This window comes from Aotus nancymaae, unplaced genomic scaffold (assembly GCF_030222135.1).
Source record: "Aotus nancymaae isolate 86718 unplaced genomic scaffold, 86718_ANA_hifiasm-v0.15.2.pri h1tg000062l, whole genome shotgun sequence".
Taxonomy (NCBI): Eukaryota; Metazoa; Chordata; class Mammalia; order Primates; family Aotidae; genus Aotus; species Aotus nancymaae.
The window spans coordinates 26,570,669-26,598,130 of record NW_026988476.1 but is presented as its reverse complement, the minus strand read 5'-3'; the positions used below and the strand labels follow the sequence as shown (position 1 = coordinate 26,598,130).

At 34.1% G+C, this 27,462-nt stretch overlaps 1 protein-coding gene across 1 annotated transcript in view; it reads right to left on the bottom strand.

Annotated features, from left to right (window-relative positions):
• The window catches only part of TMEM260 (transmembrane protein 260), a 74,421-nt gene that overhangs the window by 42,258 nt on the left and 4,701 nt on the right, over positions 1–27,462 (bottom strand). Inside the window, exons 2-7 of the mRNA XM_012450989.3 lie at positions 27,035–27,066; positions 26,181–26,332; positions 8,463–8,640; positions 6,754–6,867; positions 2,859–3,038; positions 248–288 (exon numbers count right to left, since the gene is read on the bottom strand). Of these exons, the coding sequence (XP_012306412.2) occupies positions 248–288; positions 2,859–3,038; positions 6,754–6,867; positions 8,463–8,640; positions 26,181–26,332; positions 27,035–27,066 (697 nt within the window). The remainder of the gene's footprint in view (positions 1–247; positions 289–2,858; positions 3,039–6,753; positions 6,868–8,462; positions 8,641–26,180; positions 26,333–27,034; positions 27,067–27,462) is intronic.

The window sequence follows — 27,462 nt, the reverse complement described above, 5'->3', positions numbered from 1 at the left end:
AATATTATGTCATTTTGTATCAGGACTTGAGTACCCATGGGCTTTTATATCCTCAGGAGGTCCTGTAACCAATACTCCATGTATACTGAGGGACGACTGTAAATACAAACAACTGTTAACTGCAGAGGCAAAAACTACTTCTCAGACATACTTTGCTACAAAGAGATAAACTCAGAAATCCCTAAAATCACTTAAAGGAACTAACAGAGAATTCATTTTAAAATAGTTTCAAATATTTCATACTCACAGCAGTATTTCAGACATACTGGATCCTACTTCAGATTTGGCCTAAACACAAAAGACAAACGTTTATTTGCACAAGCATTAAACTGAAGCTTTATTAGGCTACTGTACTTTAACAATCTTAACTTAAAACATACCTGTGCAGGTTTGTTATACAGGTAAATTGCATGTCAAGGGGGTTTGGTGTACAGATTATTTCATCGCCCAGGTAATAAGCATAGTACCCAATTGTTTTTTTGATCTGCTCCCTCCTCCTACCCTCTGCTTTCAAGTACACGTATCCATGTGTACTTAATGTTTAGCTCCCACTTACAAATTAGAACATGTGGTATTTGGTTTTCTGTTTCTGCATTACTTTGCTAGGACATAAACTCATTCTTTTTTATGGTTGTGTAATAATTCCATGGTGTTTATGTACCATATTTTAAAAAATCCAGTCTACCATTGATGGGCATTTAGGTTGATTCTAGGTCTCTGCTATTGTGAATAGTGTTGTGATGAATATATGTGTGTATGTATCTTTATAGTAGAACAATTTATATCCCTTTGGGTATATAGCCAATAATGGGATTCCTGGGTTGAATGGTAATTGTTTCAAGTTCTTTCAGAAATCGCTGCATTATTTTCCACAATGGCTGAACTAATTTACATTCCCACCAGCAGTGTAGTAGTATTCTTTTTTTCCGAAACCTCGCCAGCATGTTTCTTGACTTTTTCATATAATAAAAGCCATTCTGACTTGTGTGAGATGGTATTGCATTGTGGTTTTGATTTTCACTTCTCTAATGATTAGTGATATTTAGCACTTTTTCATATGCTTTTCGGCTGTGTGTATGTTTAAAAGATACAGGTTTTAAATGTACAATGCAACATTTCTCTTCTCTCAAAGTCTTTAATCAGAGTCTTATTGAATTTTTAAAGAGAAGTCAGTGAAAACCAATTGGGACATCCTTTGGTAAGAATTTCAGAAATAATAATTGGCAGGCCGGGCACGGTGGCTCATGCCTGTAATCCCAGCACTTTGGGAAGCCAAGGTGGTTGGATCACGAGGTCAGGAGTTCAAGACCAGCCTGGCCAGCATGGTGAAACCCTATCTCCACTAAAAATACAAAACAAAGGCAGAGCATGGTGGTGCGCACCTGTAATCCCAGCTACTTGGGAGGCTGAGGTAGGAGAATCACTTGAACCCAGAGGGTGGACGTTGCAGTGAGCCAAGATCGCGCCACTGCACTCCCGCCTGGGTATAGAGCAAGACTCTCTCTCAAAAAACAAATAACAATTGGCTAGAAATCAGTTAAACTATTCCAGCAAAAATGATTAACATGTTAATAAATTAATAACCTTTTTATATTTCCATTATAGACTTTTCTTAAGGTCTTTATAGCACTTCGATTAAAATTCATTACAACCTGTTCATCTACAATTTCACAATTATGTATGAATAATATAAATTTCAAATCTAGAATGGTCCTCAGACAATATTTTTATGAAATAACCAATATAAGTAAAGCAGAGTATAAATGTAAAGTATCAAATTCTCTAAGTCGAAATAATTAATAATTTTCCTTTTTATTAATCTATTTCATGTGAAATATCTCCTACATATAAAAAACATATAGAATACATATCTAAGGCTCAAAGTGCTTTTTAAAAAATCTATAGATCCATCATTCATTTAAGAAACAAAACCTCATCAATATCATAAGGTATCTCACAAAGCCCTCAAAGACTTTTTCCTCCTTATCCCACAGTAGTAACTACTACCTTGAATTTGGTGTTATTTCCCTCTTTTTTTATAAATGTATGGTCCTACCACTTTTGTATGTACCCTTGATTAATAGATTGTTTAGTTTTCGCATGGTTTAGAGTTTTGTGTAAGTGGTATTATATACTATGTACTCTTCTGAGATTTGCTTTCTTAAACACGACACAAAAGTACAAACCAAGAAAGAAAAACCGGATATAATGTCTATATGAAAATAAAAAACCTTCTGCTTATCCTTTCATTTTTCAGATAAGCTTTACTGCGACTACATTTAATGTGTTCCCCTAACATGTCTTAGGAAAAGCAAGGCCTTTTGAACTTCTTTGGAGCACACTGTTTCCATTTAGTGAATTTGTATCTTATGAGGCATTTACAGATATGTCTTCAGTTTTAATAACTAGATACTAACATAAACACTGTTCATCAAATATGTTAAAAAAAAAAAAAAAAAGAAGAAGAAGTGGTTTGGTCAAGGTAAATTTTAAAATTTGAGGATTTTTTTTTCCTTCAATCTTTTCCAGATAGTTTTATTTACAGACCAAGTGCCCATAGTGACTCAGTGCTAACAAGACTGAAATGCTTCAAATGTAGGTGGAAGACTTTTTAATGACTGCTATCCTAAAAAATATATTCAGGATATACAACTATATGATGTCAAATTAAGTGATTCTGACTTTCCTCTAACTTATATCAAAGGTCATATTCCGAGGGGCAAGTTTGTTATATAAATAACCAAAATAAAAATTCGATCCACTGTCATTGATAAATATTGTTTTTGCAATCAAGGCCCAGGCAGAGCACCAAAGTTTTGCCACTTGTTTCCTTAGAAGGGCTTTAAATATGAATTTACCAGGCTGAAGGTTCCATATTCTTCCCTGAGAAAATGTGTCAAAAATCCTTGCAGTGTTGTCTGGTCTCCCCAGGTCCACCGGGCGTGATTAAGGTAAGATGAGATGGGAAGGTGGACATAGGGCAGCAACCCAGCAGAGAAGTACAGGCTCAACTTCAACAAAGAGCCCAGGGAGAGTTCCTGCATCAGAGCACATTGGGTGGTACAACAATGTTTATTTTAGTAGATTCATCCTGGAACTTCAAGAACATATCAAGGAAAACATCAAATATGTTTACTCAGAGCTGATCTCCCAATTTATATTAAGTCACCACAGAATACTATGGTAAACCTTCTGATTACTATGGATTACTAGAAAATTGCATCAGCCTGAACTCCTTTGCATGGCAAGTGAAAGCTGAGTGAAGTAAATAATATTAGCAAAGGATCATGAGTATCATGTTTATTGCATCACTTACATTTAAAACCATGTCATGACAAGCAGCATTGCACAGCTAAGATAACCTGCTTGGAAGTGATTATGTGCTGTTTGGCTGATTTTGAATACGCCCAAAATACTATTCTAAGACCAATTTGCTTCATCATCACCATTAGGAGTAGACTTCAACTATACATATTACTATGATTATACACTGACTATTCTTTTGACAATGATTTTGAACATTTCACAGAAATGTTTGGCATAAATGAAACTAGCTTTTATACAAACTCCAAGCTCAACCAAATGCTTTTTTTCCCTTCAATTTACATATAGGATGGACTATTAAAGAAAATTACTTGTTATATTTAACAATGCTACTTCATATACCTTATTTAAGAAAATGTATTTCTCATTTGTATAATACTTTTCTTAAACAAAGGACAATATCGACAATGTTTTATAAATAGTAAATCCAAAAAGAATATGAATTCTGGTATATTCAATCAATTCTTACGTATTAGAGCCAAGATTCAAATACTGGTTAGTTAACTTGGAAAGGTGGTCTCCTACAAATATCATATTTGGAAATTGCCAATTTTTCCTTTACAAAAAAGAGAAATTCATATGTGAGAATGAATACAAGAATCAAGGTTCACATTCATCAGATGTATAACAAGCAGTTGATTTATATTAGCATTTTCCAATAAACATTCTTAATTGAAAATGAAGTGTTTTATTATAGTACTGATTTCATTTGAGATTTCTATAGCAGTAATGAGATGCATAAAAAACGATGGCATGAAAGGAGTGTGAGAAATAATCTCACAACATGCCTTTGCTATTTTTAAAGGTGGTTTTAAAGAAAGTACATGCTTACTTTTGCACAGTTTCTGCATATTATAAAGTTGAATTTAGAATGGTTAAGATGCAGTTGCTGCAGAATTTTCCTTTTGTGTGAGAAATAAAAAGGGAGACAATTACATGAGAGCTATTGCAGACAGTTGGGGAATAAGTAGTTCACAGTCCTGACTGCACATTGTAATCACCTGGGAGCTTCTTAAAAATACTGATGTCTGGGCCTAACACCAGAACACTTATATCAGAATTTTCTGGGGTAGAATCAAGTTTTAGCATAAATATGTGTGTGTGTGTGTGTGTATATATATACACACACACACACCTATGTATGTATGTGCATATACATATATATGTATATACCTACATTACTGTATACATATGTACATCTATAAATACACACAAATACACACTTTTTTTTTTTTTTTTTGAGATGGAGTCTCGCTCTGTCGCCCAGGCTGGAGTGCAATGGCATGATCTCGGCTCACTGCAACCTCCGCTCCCTGGGTTCAAGCGATTCTCCTGTCTCAGCCTCCTGAGTAGCTGGGATTACAGGTGCCCGACACCACACCCGGCCAATTTTTGTATTTTTAGTACAGGTGGGGTTTCCTCATGTTGGTCAGGCTGATCTTGAACTCCTGACCTCATGATCCACCCGCCTCCGCCTCCCAAAGTGCTGGGATTACCGGTGTGAGCCACTGCACCCAGCCCAAACACAGACTTTTTAAAAGCTTCTTAGGTCTAAGTAAGCATCCAGGGTTGAAACCAACTGACTCGGGACTTTCTGCTCTGTTTCACATCACCTCACAGTGAAATCCAACTACCTTGTTACTTCATTGATAGGCCTTATTTTCTAGCCTCTGCTTTTTAACTAATGGGAAATAAACAGTCACAGTTCTCAAAATTTCAGCACTGTCTGGTAGCTCACCTCAGTACAGGGAAAATATGCCCTTAGTCCAGGATCCAAAATTATCAACTCTGAATCCTCCATGTTTTTATACAAAGTATACGCCTCTCCTTTCAATCAACGAACATGAAATATGAGCTCAGAATGCACCCCTCCAATGTCTGTTCAGGTCAGAAGCCTGGGTAAGATGACTGATACTAGAGGGAGATGTATCCATCCACCCCTACTGATTCACAAGAGAAATATTTGGGCCTCCTTCTCATATTCCATAGGAAAGCTTCACTGAGTTATATTTCATATCTCCATTTTTAATCAAGGATTTATATAACAAAAGGCCATATAAAGAATTTGCTGTATACACTGTTAAAGACACTGCCTGTTATGCTGTTTAATAAGCTTTATATAAGGACTTACATGTTTGACTTCACAAAATTCAGTGCCAAGGAAAAGTAATTTCCTGTCAACTGCTATGTTTCCCTTTTACTTACGTTTTCTTTTTTTTTTTTCTTCGTTTTTTTTTTGTGTGACAGAGTCTTGCTCTGCCGCCCGGGCTGGAGTGCAGTGATGTGGACGGATCTTGGCTCGCTGCAACCTCTGCCTCCTGGATTCAAGCAATTCTCCTGTCTCAGTCTCCTGAGTAGGTGGGACTACGGGTGCATGCCACACCAGCTAATTGTTTTGTATTTTTAGTAGAGATAAGGTTTCACTGTGTTGTCAAGCTGGTCTTGAACTCCTGAGCTCAGGCAATCCACCTGCCTGGGCTTCCCAAACTGCTGAGATTATAGGCGTGAGCTACTGTACCTGGCCCCTTTTACTTACTTTTTAATCACATCATAAAACTTTTATAACCTCCAGGTTACCCTTTTTGGTTTGCTGTTAAGAAGCTAAGAAGCAAAATGTGTTCAAGTATAGTAAATATAGTTATCTAAACCTTTGGTATAATTATTTTTCATTTCTAGATAATTTTATTTATGTGCTTTCTATTATAATTCTGATTATAGCCAGGTATAATGAACAAATAATAAAAGGATAAATAAAGCTGAGTCTGTACACAAACAATATAGCAAAAAGACTCTAGCACTGGCTTTGTATATAGACTATTTTAACCTCTGGGTACTAAATCTCTCAATGCCTAATGAAGTCATTTTCCTATGTTGCTTTATATTTGATTTTTTTCTTTCAGAGAAAGAAGAAATAACAATAAATCAGTTTTAAGTCTAGGGAATCTGTTTTGAGAAAACAGCACTGTTATTTACCAGAGATTTTATTATTTAGTTCACAATAGCAGTGATGTCTGTTTTGTTGAGAGCTGACTCTTTAGCACCTGGAACAAGCAAATGGAACAGGGCAGGGACTCAGCACAGTTAAATGAGTAAGTAAGTATGATGGCACACCACTCTGTGCCTTAGAATGTATAAAACAATAAGAAAATTTGATACTGTTGCTTTAAGTCCTTTCAGCCTACTTTCATTGAGGTGTTGTTCAGAATCAGTCACAAAATTATGGAACAGGCCAGATGCCACTGCAATCAATACTGCATAATTTCTGTAAATCCTATTTTTTTCAGTCAATATTGTTAGGCCCTAAGGTTATTTATGCTTTACATGAAATCCAAGAAAAATTAAAGCCTGAAATTTTCTCATAACAAAAATGTTATATTAGATCTAAGTAAAATATTGTACATTTTTATTTTTCAAAATTCAAAAACCTACCTTCTTTTTTAAAAGTCGAAAGAGAATCCAAGGTATTATGCACAAAACATAGAGTATTATTGTGTGCTGGTTACATAAGCTGAGGCCACAGCAGAAAGCACCAATTTTAGTTATCTGAAAATAAATTTTAAAAAAAATTAAGTAAAAAATTCACCTAAAATTCTAAGAACAATAAAAAAAAGCCATTTTTATATCAAAACTAAGCATTTGTCTCATAAGCTAGGTTAAAAATCAACCTCTAAGACACAAGCAGTTATACCTTTAATAGTCCCTAATATTTATCACTATTATTTTTGTTAATAATTTTCATGTTCATCAAATAATTGCAGTTTAACCTTAAATAACTGTTTTCAAACCAACTTTTAGAAAATCCTGTATGATAAAGAGGTAAGTTGTAATAGTAATAGGGTATTGTGTAATGCCTATTCAAGTAACATCTATAATTGAAATTCAGCAATTGTTTTTTCTCCTATTAAACAAATGAAATATAATCTCTTTTATTTAGAAACCTGGTTATCTCTGGGTGATGTTTTTGAGTTTTTTGAATGTGTGTTAGTTTCATAATCGACAAAGATTCTCTCCTTGACCAAATTCAAGTCAGGCTCCTCTAAACGCCTCCCAACTGAGCCTTGACTTTTGGGTTTCCATGCTCATCTCTGCATTGTCCAATTTTAGCATGAACCCTGCCAAGTCAGTTTCGTTAGAACCCTCATCCTCAATATCTGATCAAGTTCTTCATCCACTACCATTCCCTAGGTGGTGTCTGATCTCCCTGGCCTGCTTTCAGCCAGAATTCAGTCAAATTGGTTTAGCTAGAATCCCCCTTTACCCCTGATGTTTCCTCTCAGTAATTTTCTATCCACTGACTCCCACCCTGCTCCTTGACTATAAATTCCCACTTTTCCTTGTATTTTGAGTTGAGCCTAATTTCTTTCCCCTACTGCAAAACCCCCTTGCAGCTGTCCCTACACCTGAACCTGATAGTGTGCTTTCTCACTCTTTAAAAAGTGTATTGAATAATTTTTTAAGATAATCAGACATTTTTTAAGCCCATAAACCCCCTCTAATAGCATCACAGGAAACCACACATAAACCATCATGTTCTTTTGTTTCTACACTCTTGAACAACACAAGGCTGCCTATACTAAGATGATTTGGCATTTCCCAATGTGTAGACTCTAAGTTTTTAGAAGATAGGGTTCTTTTACATGTCAAGTGATTTTGATGATAGTGTTTACCTTAAAATTCACTGTAATCTCATCTGAACTACTTCATGTTTTACATTTGATACTCTTCTTTTAGGTAAGTAAATTACAAATTTGACCTTTTTTGGCAATTAAGGAGTGAGTCAATGTACTATAATTTAAGGGGGCCAGTTCAGAGTTTGGCAACTTCTGATAATATAAGCAAATGATGGTGAATTAACCTACAAGCCTTTCTTTCCCATGGGACACACAAGAGAGTTCATAATCCTCTCATTCTCCAAAAACCTTCTCAACTCTGAGGGAAAAAAAGCACCATGTTTTTATACGGGTTGTCGTGGTTCCATCCATAATAAAAAAGACTGAGATCATTTTCTCTCTCAACATGCTAGATTATCCTGACAGTAATCAGAACAGATAAATGGTATTTAAGCCAACATTAAAAAAAAACACATCTGTCTAAAAATTAAAACAAAAACTGACTTCACTTTGATCAAAATTGGTTACCTTTGATCTCTCCTTTGCAGTTGCTGCTTCCTCAAAATGTACAGTAAGAGCCATAAGCAGCCCCACAAACAGATTGTTTAAGCTAAAAACCTCTGCTGCAATGGACCACTGCCATGTTAGACGAGAAAATGAAAACACCCCCGCAGCAAGGATTCCTCCAGCAGATGAGCCAGAAAGTCTGCAAACACAGATAACATGAAATCTTCTTTCCCAACAAAAAGAACTAACTTTATTTTCCTTTTTGTAAACTGTACCAGCAAATTATGACAGTCACCCAGCACTATTCCAACACATTATATGGTTGATACATTACCTCATATAATAATTTCTTTCAACGGATTTTAATCAGAAAGCTCATATGTTAACCTATTAATGAACAAATAAACAAACCTATTGCTAGAATGAGGTTCAGTCCTCAGATGTAACTGCTAGGATTCACGCCAGTTCAGAAAACCTGAAGACATAGCAGCTAGAGAGAGAACAAACCTGTGTCATTTTATTGCTCTACCCATGAAGAAGGATGATTTAGTTAAGACCTAAATGTTTGATTGTAAAAATTAATGAAATGAAAAAATATTTATTCAGAAAAATGCATTCTCACTTCAGGTAGAATGTTTGAACCCAGATACCTTCTATTTTCATCTCTCAGCACGTGGCAAAGAATGTCTTGACCACAAGATTTGATGATTTTAATATCCTATACAGTGCAGTTCTTAGTTTGCGTTTTTTTCTTTAGACAAAGCTGAAGTTAAAACTAATTTTTTTTCTAAAGAAGAAGATAGAAATGTGAATTTCAGTAACACCAGAAGAATCACTTAGAAACAAATTTCTCACCCATAAATGCCAACAAACCCCGTACCTTTAAAACAATCAGGGATCTGGATCTCAGTTCAAAGACTTGATTTGAGACTGGTACTGTGGTTGAATTTAATAGCACATATCAAACCAAAACAACTTTCCACTTCCTTATAAATCTAAAACTATGAAAATGAAAGTTATTGGGAAATGCCTATTTCTAACAGTGTTAGAAAATTCAACAAGCATTACTGTGTCTAACAATTATCATATTCTATAGCTCCAAATCATTAATTTTCAACTATATTCTTTTGTATAAGAAGTTGCAGAGTAGTTCTATGGCCTTTAATCAATCATTATTTTTAAATGATTAAATAAAAATCTCAGTATCAGCAAACCTCTTTTTTCTTTGAGTTTCTGTTTGCATCTTATTTCTGTTTTCTTTCTCTTACAAAAATCAGCAGTTTCCTGTTTCTTTTAGTTTCCCATTCTCCCAGTGATCCTAATTCAACACATTGCTATTTCTTCCTTTCAAATTAATTTCCTATCTACTCACTCCTTTCTATTTGTACTTTTACTGCCTTCGACTTAATTATTTAAAGAGTTCCCTAATTTGTCTTCTGTTTTTCAATCTATTCTGCAACGTAACATCATATCGAGTTTCCTAAAACATACTCTTTATGACTACCCACCCCAAAAACTTAAGGACTCTGTGCTGCTTTGAAGGATAAGTTCTAAATCAGCAAGCCTGGAATCTAGGCTTCCAATAAGCTGGATTCCACTCATTCACTATTGATCAACATTATTCTCTCCACCAATTAGTCAGGCTCATCAGAATTTCCTCCTAAGACATGCCTACGTCTAGCACTATACCTTTGCTCATTCTGTAGTCCTGAATCTAATGTCCTCCCTGCTATTTATTTAAATCCTACTTCTTTCTCAAATGTTTCTTCAATTCCTAGGTTTTTAGCCCATTCTGTAAATCTATAGTATTTAATTGTCTGTAACAATTAATTTAACATTGCTTTTGAAATGTGAATTGGAGTTAAATTTCATTTATATGGGAAATATCTAGCCCTAAGCACCCAAAGGAAACTTAGTGAACGAGAGAACAAATTAAAATATTTCTAACATTTCTAAAGGAACTTCTATGTTTCATATGTCAATATTATTTTGAAAGTCAACATAAGATACAAGAGTCCTTCCTCTACTTAAAACCAAAATTAGCATCCTTGAAGAAATGGCCAATTCTAGAGCTGAGGTAGCTCTAGCACAATATTAGTCTGAAACATCTTGTGCTGGAAAGTAAAGAAGTGCTCAAAGAATGATGGGGGCATGACAGAAGGACACAGGAGCCAACTTAAAAAGGTTCTCACTGGCCAAATCTGGGAAAATTTAAGCATCAAAAATAATTATAGTAATAGCTTCTAACTCCCTGAATACACAAAAATCCATGCATCTACTGATGTAAATAAATAGGTGAGAAGAGAGTATCATTGGCCTTTCCATAGAAAATCAAATAATAATTGTAGAAAAAAATGACTGAATTAGAAATCACCATTTGGCAGCCATCTTAATAATCATCAATGAATACCAAAACTAGTGGGTAAAGGTTTTGGAGTAACAGCGTATGTATAGTCTCAAGGCACCTCCCTATAAATAGATGAATTACTAAGGGAAAAATGGTAACTTAACAGTAATGAAAACTGCTAGACACAATCTTAACCACGCGACCAAAATTAACAGCATCAGTAATAGGACAAACATCACATGCTTCCCAATCTATTTTAGTGAAAAGAGTACAGCATAATTTCTACAGTATTCCTGCAGAAATGTGTTACCTAAAACTAAGCAGAATAAAATTCTGATATAAATGAATCCTCAGAAAGAAAACTCAGCCTTCACTAATCTACAATGATTTTTAACACATTCTTTCACTCAGGAAGGCATCCTAAAGCATTTGAACTGTTGACATTAATTATTAGAATTATGAACTATGTTAACTGCCCTTTCAAATATTTCATAAGGTTTTAAAAATTGAAGAATATGAGGTAAAATTTTTGGCTTTAATAACATTTATCTAGTTACCTTAGATTACTATACTTAGGTACATTAGTATTTTACTGAAGACTAATCCCATATCGGCAAGGTCTATAATCTGAATCCTCTCTCTCCATCTCCCCACTAAGGTCAAGATGGTTTTGCAATAAATAATTCATGTACTCCTTCACCTGATTTTCCTCGGCATTAGAAAAATAATTTGCGAGACCGCTGAGTAAAGTAGTAGAAGACAAGGTAACTAACAGATTATAAAACCAGTAATGGAAATCAAATCTAAAATCTCAACCTTTTTAGCATCAGATGAACTTGCTCAGAAATCAAACTAAGTCTACAGTAGTCCTAATGTATTGCACACAAAAGCGAAGTGGATCTTCCCATTTGCTTGTTTCCCAACAGCAGCATATGAAGGTCTGATTTTTCCACATCCCAGTGAGCACCTGCTATCTAGCTTTTTAATTCCAGCCATCCTAGTTGGTGTGAAGTGGCATCTCACTGAAGTTTGGATTTGCATTTTCCAAATGGCTAATGCTGCTGAGTATCCTCTTCTGTGTTTATTGGCCATTTGTATATCTCCCTCGAAGAAATGTCTATTCAGATCCTTCGCTTATTTCTTAAATTGGATTATTTGTGTTTTTATTATTGAATTGTAGAGTTCTTCCCAAGTTCCTTTTACTGTTTCTTCTTGGCTAACCATAGCCAGAGTCACTTGTTTGCAACCAAGAACTCTGACTGGAACACAACGTCTTCCCTCCTTAGTATACTTCCCATAATATTTTCACGGAAACTGTGTGAAGAAATTCTGAAAATAAAATGCTCATGTTCTCCTAGTCTTGTGTAAAACAGGAGAGGCGGCACGCCTCTAAGAGCAGAAAGTCATGTGTAAGTCCATACATAGGATATACAGAATGTGAAACATTTTGGAGGACCCATCTGTTTTAGTATTCATGTTTTCATACAATAATCTATATAGGGTAAGCCTGTATGAATTTCTTTGATTTCAATAGGATTTTATAAGTCAAACTCTGAATGCTCCTTAAAATGCACATATTTCAACACATTGCCTTTTTTAAAAGTTTACTTTATGACAGTTAAAATGTGGGCCATTTATTGCTTATTTAAACGTTGACCAAATTGTCTACCATATCTGCCTAATCATTAACTCTCTTCACTTTGGAAGAAAAATTATCCAAATAATTTTTAAGACCTAAATGACTTTGGATTTTTGTAAACAGGATGATAGACAATTTAAACAACAGATTCTAACACTCTTCAAAAAACTTGAGATGACTGAACTACCATTTATATGGGTTTATGTTGTATTTTAAAAAGTCCAAGTAACATATACATGTTTAATAGATTCTATTTCCAAAGATAGATTCAGCTAAGTCTTCCAAATCGGGTTTTTCTGTTTTTGTTTTTCCTTCATTCCTTATCCAGTTATGCAGCAACAAAAACAGACTGAAGATCGGGAGTCAGTTTATCAGAGCTATATGTATAAGACTCCCCTGTTAATACAAAAATAAAAAGCTAAAAGCAAAAAAAAAAAAAGTTACTTTATGCGAAGACTCAGAATCAATAAACAGTTACTTGCCATGTAACATATGCAAACTAGTGGATTAAGAAGTTGAGACAGGCCGGGTGCAGTGGCTCATGCTTGTAATCGCAGCACTTTGGGAGGCCAAGGTGGGTGGATCACAAGGTCAGGAGACTGAGACCACCCTGGCTAACACAGTGAAACCTTGTCTCTACTAAAAATACAAAAAATTAGCTGGGTGTGGTGGCGGGTACCTGTAATCCCAGCTACTGGGGAGACTGAGGCAGACGAGTTGCTTGAACCAGGGAGGCAGAAGTTGCAGTGAGCCAAGACTGCACCACTGCACTCCAGTCTGGGAAACAGAGCAAGACTCCGTCTCAAAAAAAAAAGTTGAGAAAATCTGAAATATCTGTTGTGGAAAAATGCCACAAGCTCAGGAGGGATACATACAAGGTTATGTAGGTGGCAATTAATGCTCAGCTGAGTTTGAAGACTACAGAGACCGTGGAGATGGAGCAGCAGCATTAGTCCACACAGCTGTGGACAGGTCTGTAGCAGCCTGAGCCAGGCTTTATTATAATAATAAATATTATTTTATACTGGAGAAGCTGGATGGAGCCATCCTTTGGGGCTTTACTAGGTCAGAGGGACAGGAGGGCAAAAGGACAGAAGGAGAAGAGGGAGAGTTAAAGGAATGAATCATGGGGCCTAGATTGAACGGAAGAGGAAGTAAAGCCAGTAGGGGGCTAAGGGAGGACGTAAGAAGGATGAGCAAAGGGCTGTGGGTGCCAATTGTACCACAGACAGTGTGAGCCATCAATGAAATGAGTGAAATGAAAGCTAAAGTCATACCAGGGAGTGAAAGTAGGTTGGGGAAGGGAACATCAAATTGTTAGCAGATGGAACAGGCCAGTTAAGCAAGATTAGACTACTGTTGAAAGCAGCCAGTGATGGAACAGAGTATTTAAAAAGCTGTTCTCAAAATCATAAGATTTTTCAAATTATTTGTCCTGAAAGTCTACCAGTGATTGGTACACATGCATTAATCAGTCTGCAGGCTGAGTGCAATGTAGAAATATAGGTTTGTGGCCCACTGCCGTGACGTCACATGCATGCTGTTGTGACCCCCACATCAGGACACAGCAAGTTGTGTCTGTGATTTGCACTGACACATCAACACATCAAGGGATGATGCCAGTACTGATAAGGATGATGATTTTCTGAAGACATTGGAAGTCTTCAGTTAATTCACTAATTCTGTAAGAAAGCAGTCTCATTATATTGCTCAAGTCACATTTCCTATGCATCATCTGAGCATGCTTCATTTCAGAGATAAATGACTACAAAGCAGGTTGGCATCAGGGATGATTTTATGAAGACACATTTCAGATTAAGGGTGAGGCTCAGTATCAGCCTTACACGTCCATATCTGCAGCCTCTACTTCTGTTCTCACTCTAGCCTTCTACTGAAATTGCTCTTGCTGAGGTCCCCAGTGACAACAGGCTTTCTGAACCTCTCTGCTGTGTTGATCCCTGTTGATGATCACTCTCCTCCCTAAACACACTTTACTGAGTTGATGTCTGGGACCACAATCCCCTGGTTTTTCTTTTATGGCTCTGGATCTTCCTTTTGTGTTTTTTCTGAATGTCTCTTCTTTTTCCATTCATTTCTTTAAAGCTGGTTATTTCCCCAGATTTCATTCCCAAACAATTGCTCTTCTCACTGTACATACTCTAAGTGGCTAGAGTAATTTTATCCACTATCCTGATTTCAACTGCTAACCACAAACTGAAAAAAACAGATCTGTTGCCAGCACTGCATTCTCCTGTACTGTTGGACTTAAATATCTCCAACCAACTATGGTACACCGCAATGACAGTGCAACTCTGGATGCCCCCGTAGAACCTGAATGTCAATATGTATAAAATTAATTTCTCATTCTCTTTTTTAAAAATGATTTCCTACTTCTGTATTCTTTTAGTGACTTTCATTATCTGCCTGGTTATTTAAGAGACCTGATAGTGATCATCAAAGCTTCTTTTCCCTCTCTCTGTCAAACATAACACATCCTGCCAATTTTATTTCTTAATAATTTTTAAAGCTAATCTTCTCTCCATCCATAACACCACTGTCCCATTTTAGCTATTACCATCACCTCAAACCCAAATCAATCCAACAACATGGTAAGCCATCTGCCTCCAGTCCTATACCCACCATTGCCAAAGACGTAAGAGATCGAAAACGTATCTGACCTCACTCCTATCTGACTCCAACCCTTTAACGACCTCCCCTTTAATGATAAAACATAATACAAGCTCCTCATCATGACATTAAAAAGCCTTTCATGATCATGTATTTTAACGTAACACATCAAACTTTATGTTTCAGCAACACTAAATGACTTCCAAGTCCCTATACTTAAGAGCTGTTTCTCCACTTTGTGGTTTCTCTGCTGATTAGGTTCTCTATACAGGTTGAGGATCCCTTATGTGAAATGCTTGGGACCAGAAGTGTTTCAAATTTTGGATTTTTTCAGAATTTGGAATATTTGAAGAACACATATCAGTTGAACATCTCTAATCAGAAAATCTGAAATCTGATATGCTCCAACGAGCACTCTCTTTGAACATCATGTAGTATTCAAAAAGTTTCACATATTGGAGCATTCTGGATTTTGGATTTTTGGATTAAGGACATTTAACCTGTATGTGGAACACTGTTTTGCCTTCACTTGGTTAACTCCCACTTAACTGTTTACACTCAGTATAAGCATCACCTTTTGCAACTTTTCCCTGAAATATTTTCATTAAGACTAGGATATTTGCCCCTTCTCTAGGTTCTCATCAAATTAAATGCATTAAATGAGTATGAAATAGATTTTTATATTTCTAAAAAAAAAAAATGACTGAGTAATATGAATTGTTCACTGTAACCTAATCAAAACACTGTAAAGAAACCAGACTTGAAGAACTTAAATTACTCTATATAATGTATTACAAAGTCAAAAAATAATTGTTGGACCATTGATAATATTAAATAACCTGTCAGCATATTGGTATATTTTTAATTAAACATTTATCTATCTCTATATATATACATATATATACACACACACACTCACATTATGTACATATGTATTATGTGAGTGTGTGTCCCTAGAAAAACTACTTGATTTTTTGAAAAACTGTTTCCCATATATATTATTTTAGACATACTTTACTTTTAGTTTTTAATGCTCTCCAAATAGTAATGGTTTCTAATGACCTCAATACAAATCCAAACATTTTAAAATAATGCTTGATAAAATTACTTACACCATTATTTGGAAAGAAATTTTTTTTTTTAACTGCAAAAAATTAAGACAAAAGATGTTTTGGTCTTCGAGTAAGTTTTGTTTAGGAACCATGTCCTTTATTATTGCTGTCCTTTACTATTACATAAATGGTGTCTTGTTAACAAATGTTATTAAGGGAAACATTAAAGAATTCATTTTAATTTATTACATTGATTTTTTTTTTACCTTAAATAAAATGATGTTTGTATGGACAGATCTTCCAGAAACTAAGGAATATTATTTTATCCTTCTGTACTTTAATTCAAGTGTTTAAATATTCTTTTGGCAAGGGTATAGAAAATTTATTTTTAAAAACTTTCTATTTTCATATTAGTTTATTCCTTGTCTATAAGACAAATACTTCAAAGAGAATAATAAAATATAGACCGGGCATGGTGGCTCATCCCTGTAATCCCAGCACTTTGGGAGGCCGAGGCAGGGGACTGCTTGTGCTTGGGGTTCAGAACCAGCCTGGGCAACATAGTGAGATTTCATCTTTACCAAAAAAAAAAAAAAAAATGGGTGCGGTAGCACATGCCTGTATTCTCAGCTACATGGGAGGCTGAGGTGGGAGGACTGCTTGAGCCCAGGAGGTTGAGGCTGTAGTGAGCTGCGACAGCACCACTGTACTCCAGCCTGGGCAACAGAGTGACACGACTGTCTCTAAAAAATAAAATAAAATATAGGTTCACAATTACTCATGTTGCCTTTCACATATTGATTTGCAAAGAAAGTTCCTTAATTTTCTCAAATTTTTGTGAAATTTCAAACAAAACACATCGAATTTCCCATCTTACATTTTATTGAGCCAAATAACAATGAACCCTCCATATCAATAAGGCACTAAATATTGAAGCTGGAAAACAAAATAAAATAAAAATATTAAAAATATTAAATGTGCAGAAGGCTTACCTAGGTGATGCTACAAAAATCATAACAATAAATATATCTAAAGGCATATCTAGTCTTACACTTGCCAAGAGAGATTACTGAGAAGCACTTTTATTATCTGTTTATCATGAGTTTAAAAGAAAGGCATTTTCCTATGAGTCTACAGAATTCCTAGCACCTTCAATCAATCCACTATCCTTTTTCATTGCTGGGGCTTTTATTATCTTATGATTCTGGCCAATTATCATCCCTATCAATGAAGGGAACCCGTGAGTGATTAGACAAGTTAGGTGCAATCTCTTTCTGGGAATAACTCTAATCAGGAGACATACTTTATAAAAAGTTTTTCACCTGGAAAGGCTACAACATATATTTAAAATTTTGTTGGCAGAGTTAAATTACATAAGTAGAGCAAAACATTATTCATAAATCTTTTGCATACAATACTATTAAATGAATTGGTAGTCCAAATTTCTGACTTAAGTAATCTTTTGAAAATAAATGGAAGGAATGCCCAATCTGACTTTATTTAATTTGGAGCTTTAAATTAAATTGTTGATCTGAGTTCACAAAACAAGCTATCTTGTATAGTTCATAAAATCTAAAGTATAGATGAACTATAAATAAAAGTACCACCAAAATCAAACAATTGTCATCTACTCGTAGAGTAAGTCTGATGATTTTTTTTCAAATAAAAATGACATAATCGAAAACATCATTGTGTTTTCACTTGGCAATCCAGGAGACCTATTTTCAATTTCCATTTTATTCTTTTGAACAACTCTTAAAACAATTCTTATTTGAATAATTCTTAATTATTATTTTAAAAAAGCAACTGAGAGTTAATAATATGCTAATGCAGAATCTTAAAATTAGCCCATTAAAATGAAAAGACATATTTTTTCTATTGAAATTGATTATCACTTCAACCAAATAAAAGCAAACTGGAGAAACAGAAGATAAATTCAAACAAGGTTGTGAATAAAATGAGAATTCTTTTCACCAGGACTTGCTAATATATAGTTAATAGTTCAAACTATTTTCTAGTTTAACTTAAGAACACTTTATGATGAATTAGATATGAGAAAAGATGTTTTCCATTCTCAATTTAATTCTCACAGAGCCCCAACAGAGCAAGGTCAAATAAGGTGTTCCTTCAAATGAAACACACAGTTTTATCATCTAACCTGAGTTACAGAAAGATAAAAATCATATTAGATCATATAAAAAAAAGACCACATTCTTCAAACTCCACCACTATGATCATTTTAATAACATAACCCTTGTATTATAAAAGATAGTCAACAATCAGTATCAACAAACTGTCAGTATCAACAATCAACATCAAGTTCTTACACTGTTAAAGAGGTAAACTTAATTCTAAGGTTTCACAATAATGGAGGAAAGCACTGATACAGATCATTCAAAATATCAAATCCAAAAGTCACTGAAGTACATTTTGTTTTATATAAATAACTTTATACTCTATAAAATATACTTTACAGTATATTTATAGGAGATAAATCTTCCTGATTGCTTTTTACTTAGGTTAACACGAAAACCATGTGGTTCACATTCCAGGAGAACACAGTGTTTATTCAATTAAAAAAGACATATCAAGAGTATGACAGATAGTATGGGAAGGGTAGTCAAGTGTTTAAACTCTCACCCAGATCATGCAAATGACAGAAATCCTCCACTGGAGTAGGGATGATGTGATGCTATTAAGCATCAAATATGAGCATCAGAATTCTCTGCTTAAAATCTGTCTTTTTTTTTTGGTCCACAAAATTCATGACACTAAGATAAGATTCCTAAGAAAGGTACTGATTGTGTAGTAGTTTTCTCACTGATGGAATACTATTCATCTGTTGACACAATGGATAAATCACAAGGTTACAATTTACACCATTGACACAGGGTTGCTATTGATAAGGTGTATTTTTCTTTCCACTACACAGTATTTGATTTTCATGTGTAGTCTCATGTTTGTCTAACCCTTAATCAAAAGGCAAATAAAAGAAACCTGAAATTCTTTCCGAACACACATTTGACATGCCTCATAAAATTCATGAATGTATTTGTCTTCAGTGTTACTTGCATGCAAAGAACCCAACATGGAGGGTACAATGCCCTACGTCTATTCTGAGTGTACTGAGAAGTCCTACTTGAAGTAAGCAGAATCTGACTGGGCAGGCCACAGTGCAGCATCTGAGCATTAATGTTTAACAAATTACTATTAGTGTCAATTCATAGTGACAACTAAAATAGTGCAGTTGACTACAGGGAAGAAGCGTGGTAAAGGAGGATAAAACAAACAGCAAATCTACTACCCTCATCCTTCCATGTTCTTATCTTTCTGGGTCCTGTTCACGAAAATGATATAAAAGTTCCCTTCAGGCTCATTCACACAATCAACACTATGTATTTATCTCTCCAGTCTACCTGGAGAATGGTCAAACTAGGGAGCTAAGTTACCGAAAACCGAAGTCCTGCTAAGCCTCCTTCTTTTGGTGGCAGCTCACTCAACATTCTTTCAACAAATATGTTCTGGGTATCAATATGTGCCAGGTGCTTGTGGGAAAATTATAATGACGCCACTGAGAGAGCAGTAGAATATAAATCTTTTCACTGTCAAGTTTAGACCTAAGAACATAAATCAATTTAGGACATGATATAAAAAATACATCTCTGAAGCCATCACCACTGAACCTAAAACAATTTAAAACATTTCCATCTTTAATAAATTTGCAAATGAGTCCTTTCTTCCACATTTTAGAAAAACTTACTGTGATTCCAGATAAAATCCTACTAAGGTTAGCTCTACTTCATGAGGTTTAACCAAAAGGAGAAATGTTTTGCTCAGAATTTTCAACTATATAAATATTAACTACCAGTACTCTAAAATGAAAAGTATAAAGTATTTTTTCTGATTCAAAACCACTAAATAAAATTAGGGTAAAAAACTTAAAGCCTTCAAAAAGGAAAAAAGCAAACTAAAATGCAAGTGAGGTTAGGAATAGCTTCCATAAATAAAATGTAATCACATAATTTCCATTAGAATTAAGATTTGTGCATTAGCTACTAAATGATAAAGCTATCAAAGTTTAAAACAGCTCATTTTATTGTACTCCATCAACTTATTCCTCAATACATAGAAGAAAACATTGAGCTAGGCTTTATAAGAATAACCGCAATTTATCTCACATTTTAACTAAGTTTTCACAGTATGCCGTATAACTTGCACGATGGTCCAGCCTGGTTTAAAATAACTCCCCAGTTACAGATTTTAGTCAATTTTGTTTAAAATGTGTAAAAGCATATAAAACCTCAAGATTAGCTTGTCACTCAATCTTTATAATGTATGTGGCATTCAGTAGCAAGACTGAAATTGGTTAAAAGTATATTCCATCGGAGTATCCTCAAAGACACTGCCCAAAGCATATCATCACACTATATCCTTTTTAACCGAAAACTTAGAAGATGCTGCATAATTCTTACAATGTTAAAATACTAAAAGTATAGGATATAAATGTAAAGCATCCAAATAACTAAAGTCAACAGAATGAGGGTATTAAACTACTTTCATCAGCAGTACTAATCAACTTAATAAACAATAGAGATTTAATATTAAATAGTCTTATGCAAAGTCATGAAGTATATCTTAATATCTCAATTTATTAAGACTATTGTCTATTTTTATGGCTTTGAAAAGTACCAAATCTATATGAATTATGAACTATAATTTTATTTGTAATTTATAGAAATATGCGCGTTTATTATTACAACTATAATAACTGATGACTAGTTCCAGTGGCAAAATCTCGGCAGGAAACAGATTTAGCAATTTAAATGTTTTATAAGTTTTTGTAATTGAGGAAACTTTTCATAATCTGACATTTGTTAAAACCACTTATTAGAAATTATGTGGCACAGTAGCTGTGGAAATATGAGCTAGCTTCACAATTATAAAGTCAGCCTATGTAGCCCTTTCCTATTGTATATAGTGGCATAAACCCCACGGCGGCCTATCAGCTAACTGGCAGGCAGGGGGCTGCTCTATTCAAAGTGAGAGATACAAGCTGCAGGGCAAAAACCTGGCAGCTCCCATCTGACCCCACAATCCCCTACTGGTGACAGCTCCAAGCTCCATGGCAAATTAGGCCTTCTCATATTACAATTGGAGAAGACAGATTCCATTAGCAGTATCTGAAATTGAGTGGAGAGCTGCACTGTTATCAGACTTGACTCATAAGCACTGCTATTAATCAGAGCTATGATAGCATTTATATATTTCAAGCTATCTGCTGCCGCTGTGATATTCTGCTACAAAGGGTTGATGGGACTTAGGAAAGTGAACAATAGAGCTTTCTGGGAAAAGCAGAGTAAATCAAGAAAGTCTATGACTTCCGCACATTCTGAAGGGATTGTGGTTTACATAAATTTTCTCCCAATTGGAGATTGAGCTCTTCCTCATCTTACACATGGGATTTAGTTGTCACTCAATGGTAACAGCTGTGAAAAGGTGAAGCGGCCCACCGCTCAGAATATTGCCTTCGCTTTTAAAGCAATTAACCCATGAACAGGAGGATACCTGGTGATATCAAAGGGATTAGGCCAGGCAGTGCATTATTAACATTTCCTTGAACTAATTCTAACTCTGACTAGCTGTCAGAAAAGACTCTACAGTCTTAAAAAAGAGTTTTTGCCCTGCTTTTTTCCCTTTAAAATGAAGCGCTACTATTTGAGCCTAATATGTCCCTCTACTTATAAGAAAATGCAAATGAACCAAGCTCTTAATATGCTTAAGTAGTCTAAGTCAATGCAATTTTAATACAAGTACGAGAGAAATATATGATCAATTAACCAGGGATCAAGACAGATATTCTCCTGAATGGAAATTAATGCTCCAGTACTTTCCATTCTTCTTCCACTACAAAAACTTGGTGACTATTTGTTACTTACGCATAGTTACTTCTGAAATTAGGAAGAGCTTCACATTATTCTCTATGGCAATAATCTAAAATACTCTCTGAGCTGGAAAATCCAAATGTCCCTTAAGCAGGAGATTCTGCATTCTCTAAGGTATGGCATTTTAATTTTCTATTCTTTATTGAATGGAATCTTAGCAGAAGCTATAAGAATAGCAGACACAGTGCTCAGAATCAAGTCTTTGCCTTCCAAAAGTTTAATCAAATTAATTTTTAGCAGCAACATAATGCTTAAAAATATATAAATTATAAAATTACAAAGTCCATGAATTAAATGTTGGCACAAAACAATCTGCCAGAAGGTATTCAAGGATTACTGAAATTGATCACACATTCTTTGTGGTAACCATAGTTTCAATATACCTTCACTATCATTAATAGTCCTGTATTTTAGGTAATCCACTTGACATTAAGAGATCTGATGTCTTACTGTACAATATTAATGACATTGGAAAGTAATTTTATGTGAGTTTCCTGAAACCATATCTTTTAGAAAAAAATTTGAAAAACTGCCTATTTAATGGTTAGTGACTTTGTATTATTTTCTTTAAAATAAGCACTGAATTTTGATTATAAAAACTAAGAGTTTTACTTTCAATTCACATGAGTGTTCAACAAATATTGTGGAATGAATTCTTCTATAGTCCCATTTGGTCCGTAATAATTTGAAAAGGCTAGGTTGACTGTCAGGTCTGTTGAGAATACATCCCCTGCACTGTAACTATCAAAATAAATGACACAACATATACCCTCCTCTGATATTATAAGCAATTTAGTCTTCCCTGAGGTAAAGAATTTGTATACAATGCTATCAACATGCTCCCTTCTCTTTTAGTGATACCAGAACATATGAAGAGTGAGAATACAGATGTTTAATGATAGTGAATTCAGTACTCCTTCTTTATTCAGTAATTAAGATTTAGTTTGTTATTTCCTAGACAACCATTTTGAAATTCAAGCATTAAACAATGTTAAATGGTGCTCATGTTAATGATTTATATTATTGATAACTTTAAAATTTTATATTAATAGGATTTGTGAATTTCAAATAGAACAGGACATTTTAAATATTATACTATCAAATCTAAAAATCATTTACTTTAATAGCCTTAAAAAAGAAAACCCCAGTTTCCAGAAATCACTAACTATATTACATAGTCTTAGAAACACAGATGTACACATTAATAAAATGAATACTATTTCATATAAATGAAATGTACTAAACTCCCCTAACATAATGCATGCTTAGAAATACTCCTAAAGGTGACAATACATAAATAAATACATACAGAAACAACTGCCACAATCTTACTATTTTTAATTCAATAAACTACAGTGACACATATGGCTTTCAATGTGCTGTTTTACTCATATGCTTTCAACATTAGAGAAAAGCAAATATAAATGAGTTCTTGCCAACCATTAGGGAAGATTGACAAAAAATGCAGTGTTAATGACATCTTACAGCTTTTAAAAGCAAGAGAAAGATGCAAGAAAAGCAAAAATTACATAGTAATTGGAAACAACGAATAAATTGGTCTTTCAATCTAAGTCATGTTTACTGAAAAAAATGGAGCTTTTTACATCAACACATTTAAACAGAAATTTGCTTTTGAAATAAAATCTTTGTTTAAAAGGTACAGAAAGTCTTTATGTCCATCCCAAGAGCTAAATATAGTGAATGCTATGTGAACAATTACCTGAAAAAAACCTAAACCTGTTAAAAGAATTAATTTACTGCACACCAGTCAGCACTAATCCTACATGTACAGTAATGGTCTCTTAAGTGATGGGGGAAAGAAAGAATAAAACTGTTTCCTGGATCAAAACCCTTCAATATTCAACAACAAAATGGAATGATGATTTGGTTTGTAAATGAATAAAGTAGTGAAATGTCTCCTAAACAAATTCTGATAAGGGAGTCAACTTGCAAAGAAACACATTTACTGTATGCTGAGACAGGAAAAAAGCCATCACTGTAATGGTTGTACAAAAACTGTGTCCTGCTGTTGGGTTTATATTCACAGAAGAAAGGTTTTAAAGGTTAAGTTCAGGTCATACAACAAATGAAATTGTAACAAGCCAGCTGACATTGTATAATGTCTTCTTCCACTCAATCAATAGGCTACAGTTAGTCCTATTACCATAGAGATGGCTTCTCCTTTTTGAAGGGTGTCTATTGTTTGACAAAACAGATTTGCCACTTGAACTAGGTTATTCCCAAAGGACGTGTACCTTGTCAATTATTTGTATTCAAAATAATGAAGTATTTTCATATTAAAATTACGTTAAGAGATAATATTGTTAGATCCCTTTTCTGAGAGAAAGCAACTTTTCCAAAGCACATACTATATTATTAAAACCACTCAAACACCTAATTTACTCCTATTAAAAGTTTGGATTTAAAGCACATGTCAGCAAGTATAAAATATATCATTAGCCACGTATATTAAACAAAAAGTGTTACAGGCTAGTGTGCTAATCTAAACCCATTATAATCAATTATAATAATAAAAGCTATTTAAAAATAGATAACTCAAAAGAAAAGTACTGTCCAGAGCTATCTGGATTCTGTAATTTTTTTTTAAAGATTTTTATTTATGATTTTTACAGTGGTTCTCATGTGGAATGGCATCAACAATTAATATGTTGAAAAACAAGGAAAAGTTTTAGAAAATGAATCCCTTTACTTGCACAAAGAGCTGTTTATAGCTACATAATATTTAAATATATGTATATGTTACATAAATGATCTAAAATACAGCTATCAAAATGAATAGTTTTCTTTAAATGTTTTTGTTCTAAAGTATCTTGTGAAAATTAATAATGTACTAATTCAATACAGAACAAGGAAGTTCCTGTTCAATCTAGATATTTAAAAACAAAAAACAGTTTTTTTCTCAGTGGAAATACGGACAGATTCTTAATTACAAAAGACTCAAAAAAAAAATTCTAATAAAAATTACTCGAACCATTGAGAAAAAGAAAAATATTCATGGCATTAATGAATCTAAGCAAAGACATTAATTACTTCATACTTAAAGATTTGGCTATTACTGTAAATCTGTAAGACTAAAATAACAACAAATTTAATAATATAAAAATTCTAGAAAAGAGCAATAGTTATAATACCTGAATCTGAAAGTTTTTTCACATACAGATTAAAAGTAAACTTCAGAGTTATAGTTATACTGTTATCTTTCTATAAATAATTAAAAGAGAATTTAGAATTTAGCTAAAGGGCAGTATTATGACTTTAACACAAATAAAAATATTAGTCTTCAAAAATAACATTTGAAATTGTGCCTATTCAAATTATATTTACATATAGAAACCATTTGTTTTATAAGACATGCAAAAGCTTATAGAAGTGTTTTAATTTGGTTCTTCTTTTTGCAGAAAGCATAATTTGTATTTTTCACTATAATCCTCTTAGGTATAGGATACACTGAGTTAAGAATGAAGGCGACAGAAACATCAAAGACAAATGAGTTACCAACATTCTAAACTAATGACCAGTGTTTTAAAAGCAGGGTAGCCTTCCAAACTAAGAAAGCCTTCTATCTATGAAGTACTTGGGATCTAATTTGCCTGCCTTCCCTACAGCAATAATAGAGTGAAGTGAAACCTTACTAAAACCACATCCCAAATTGATTTCCTTAGTTAACAGCCTTATTTCAAAAAGTATACAACATGTTCATATTTAGAATACAACATAATTAGATATTAGTCCTGGACCTGACAGGCAGCTGCCCATCAGCAATACTGTGAGTAATTAAATGATATTTACCATTTACCAAAAGATGAACCTCACATTGTTGAGGTAAACTGGCCCATCTGCATCTTCATAAAATGACAAATCTTATTAGTTCTGCCTAACCAGAGAATTGTGATAATGAACTGGTGACACCTTCACTCCACTGTACAAAACAGAACCAACTGTGTAATCATTTGAGGGGTCAAATGCATATGAAATTATTATAAATTAAGAAAGTGAAATCACGTATTAGGGAAACCAAGCAAAAGATTTTTTTAAATGTATGTACTTGAGCCATAAGAAATCTACATCTCCAACTGCTCAAAATTAATTTTAACTAATCAACTACTTTACCTGAAAACGGTGAAAAAAAGTAACGATGCAGCTACTGCTCCAAATAAGCCACAGAGAAGATTGACACGGTAGGCAACTGAACCAAAAGGAAACAGTATAATTGCCAGTTTAGCCACCAGCGTGAACAAAGGATAGCCAGGAGGATGGGCAACCTATGGAAAAATTAGCAACAGTTAGAAGGTTTTCATCTAGGAAAGGAAGGGCCCTTTTCTCAGGCAACTCTGAAGATTATGCACCAATGACTAAACGTATGAATAGTGGTTTTCTATTGTAATCCTCTTGTGGCAATACAAATAAATATTTTCTTTAGTGGATTTGGCAGCGTGTATCACATGGTGCGCCACCCTGAGAAAGGGTGACATATTTCATTGTCAGTTCTTAAGCAGTTTGTTCTCTGGGTTCACAGTACATTAGGGTCATTTAAAAGGCTATTGAAAAAAAGCAGGTTCTGAAATACTATATTGGTTAGAAAGCTGAAAGACCACACTGCTATCGGATTACCACCACACTGACAGTCCTAAGGTCTTGCCTAAAGGGATCATGCACCATAATAAAGTTTATTAAATAATAAACTTATTAAAACTGTTAACCCGATTTATTTTATTCTCTACAGCTTATACAAAATTTGGGGTGATAATAAGGCAGCTACTGTATATATAGTAAAGGCTTTGCTTTATAATTTAGTTTAATTGGATTTAAAACTTAAAGTAAATTGTCACGTACTGTACTTATAAGTTACTAAAAACTAGGGTTTGAAAATAAATTAATCTACTTTACTCCATGCTTAATTAAACTTTCTTAATTCCTAAAACTGTTAATGAGAGCATTGATTAAACAATAAAACTAATACTTACTCCAAGCTCATATGCGGCTGTGATCAGTTCCCCTGTGAAAAAATAATGTAAAACCAATAATTACTAATACAGAATGACACTCCTCCAAAGTTTTCAAAATCCAAATGCTTACATTGGGGTTTTGCATTAATTTGACTGGATAAAACTGTAAATCTGTAGAGATTTAACAGCATGAAATAGTCTAAGAATATTTTCTCCCTTAGGTCTTACTGAACAAACTATCTTTGATAGTCTTTAAGAACTGGTCAGTGGAAATATAGGTAAATTCTGGTTTTTAAAAATGCTTATTTTCCCTCTCAAATGTTGTATCCATATGCAAATATACAAATACTGTTGGGGCATTAGAGCGTAATATGCTTTATTATTCCTGAAGAAATCAGCATGAAAGTTTATAAAGATGCAACCTTGCGATAATGTAAAATGTGCAG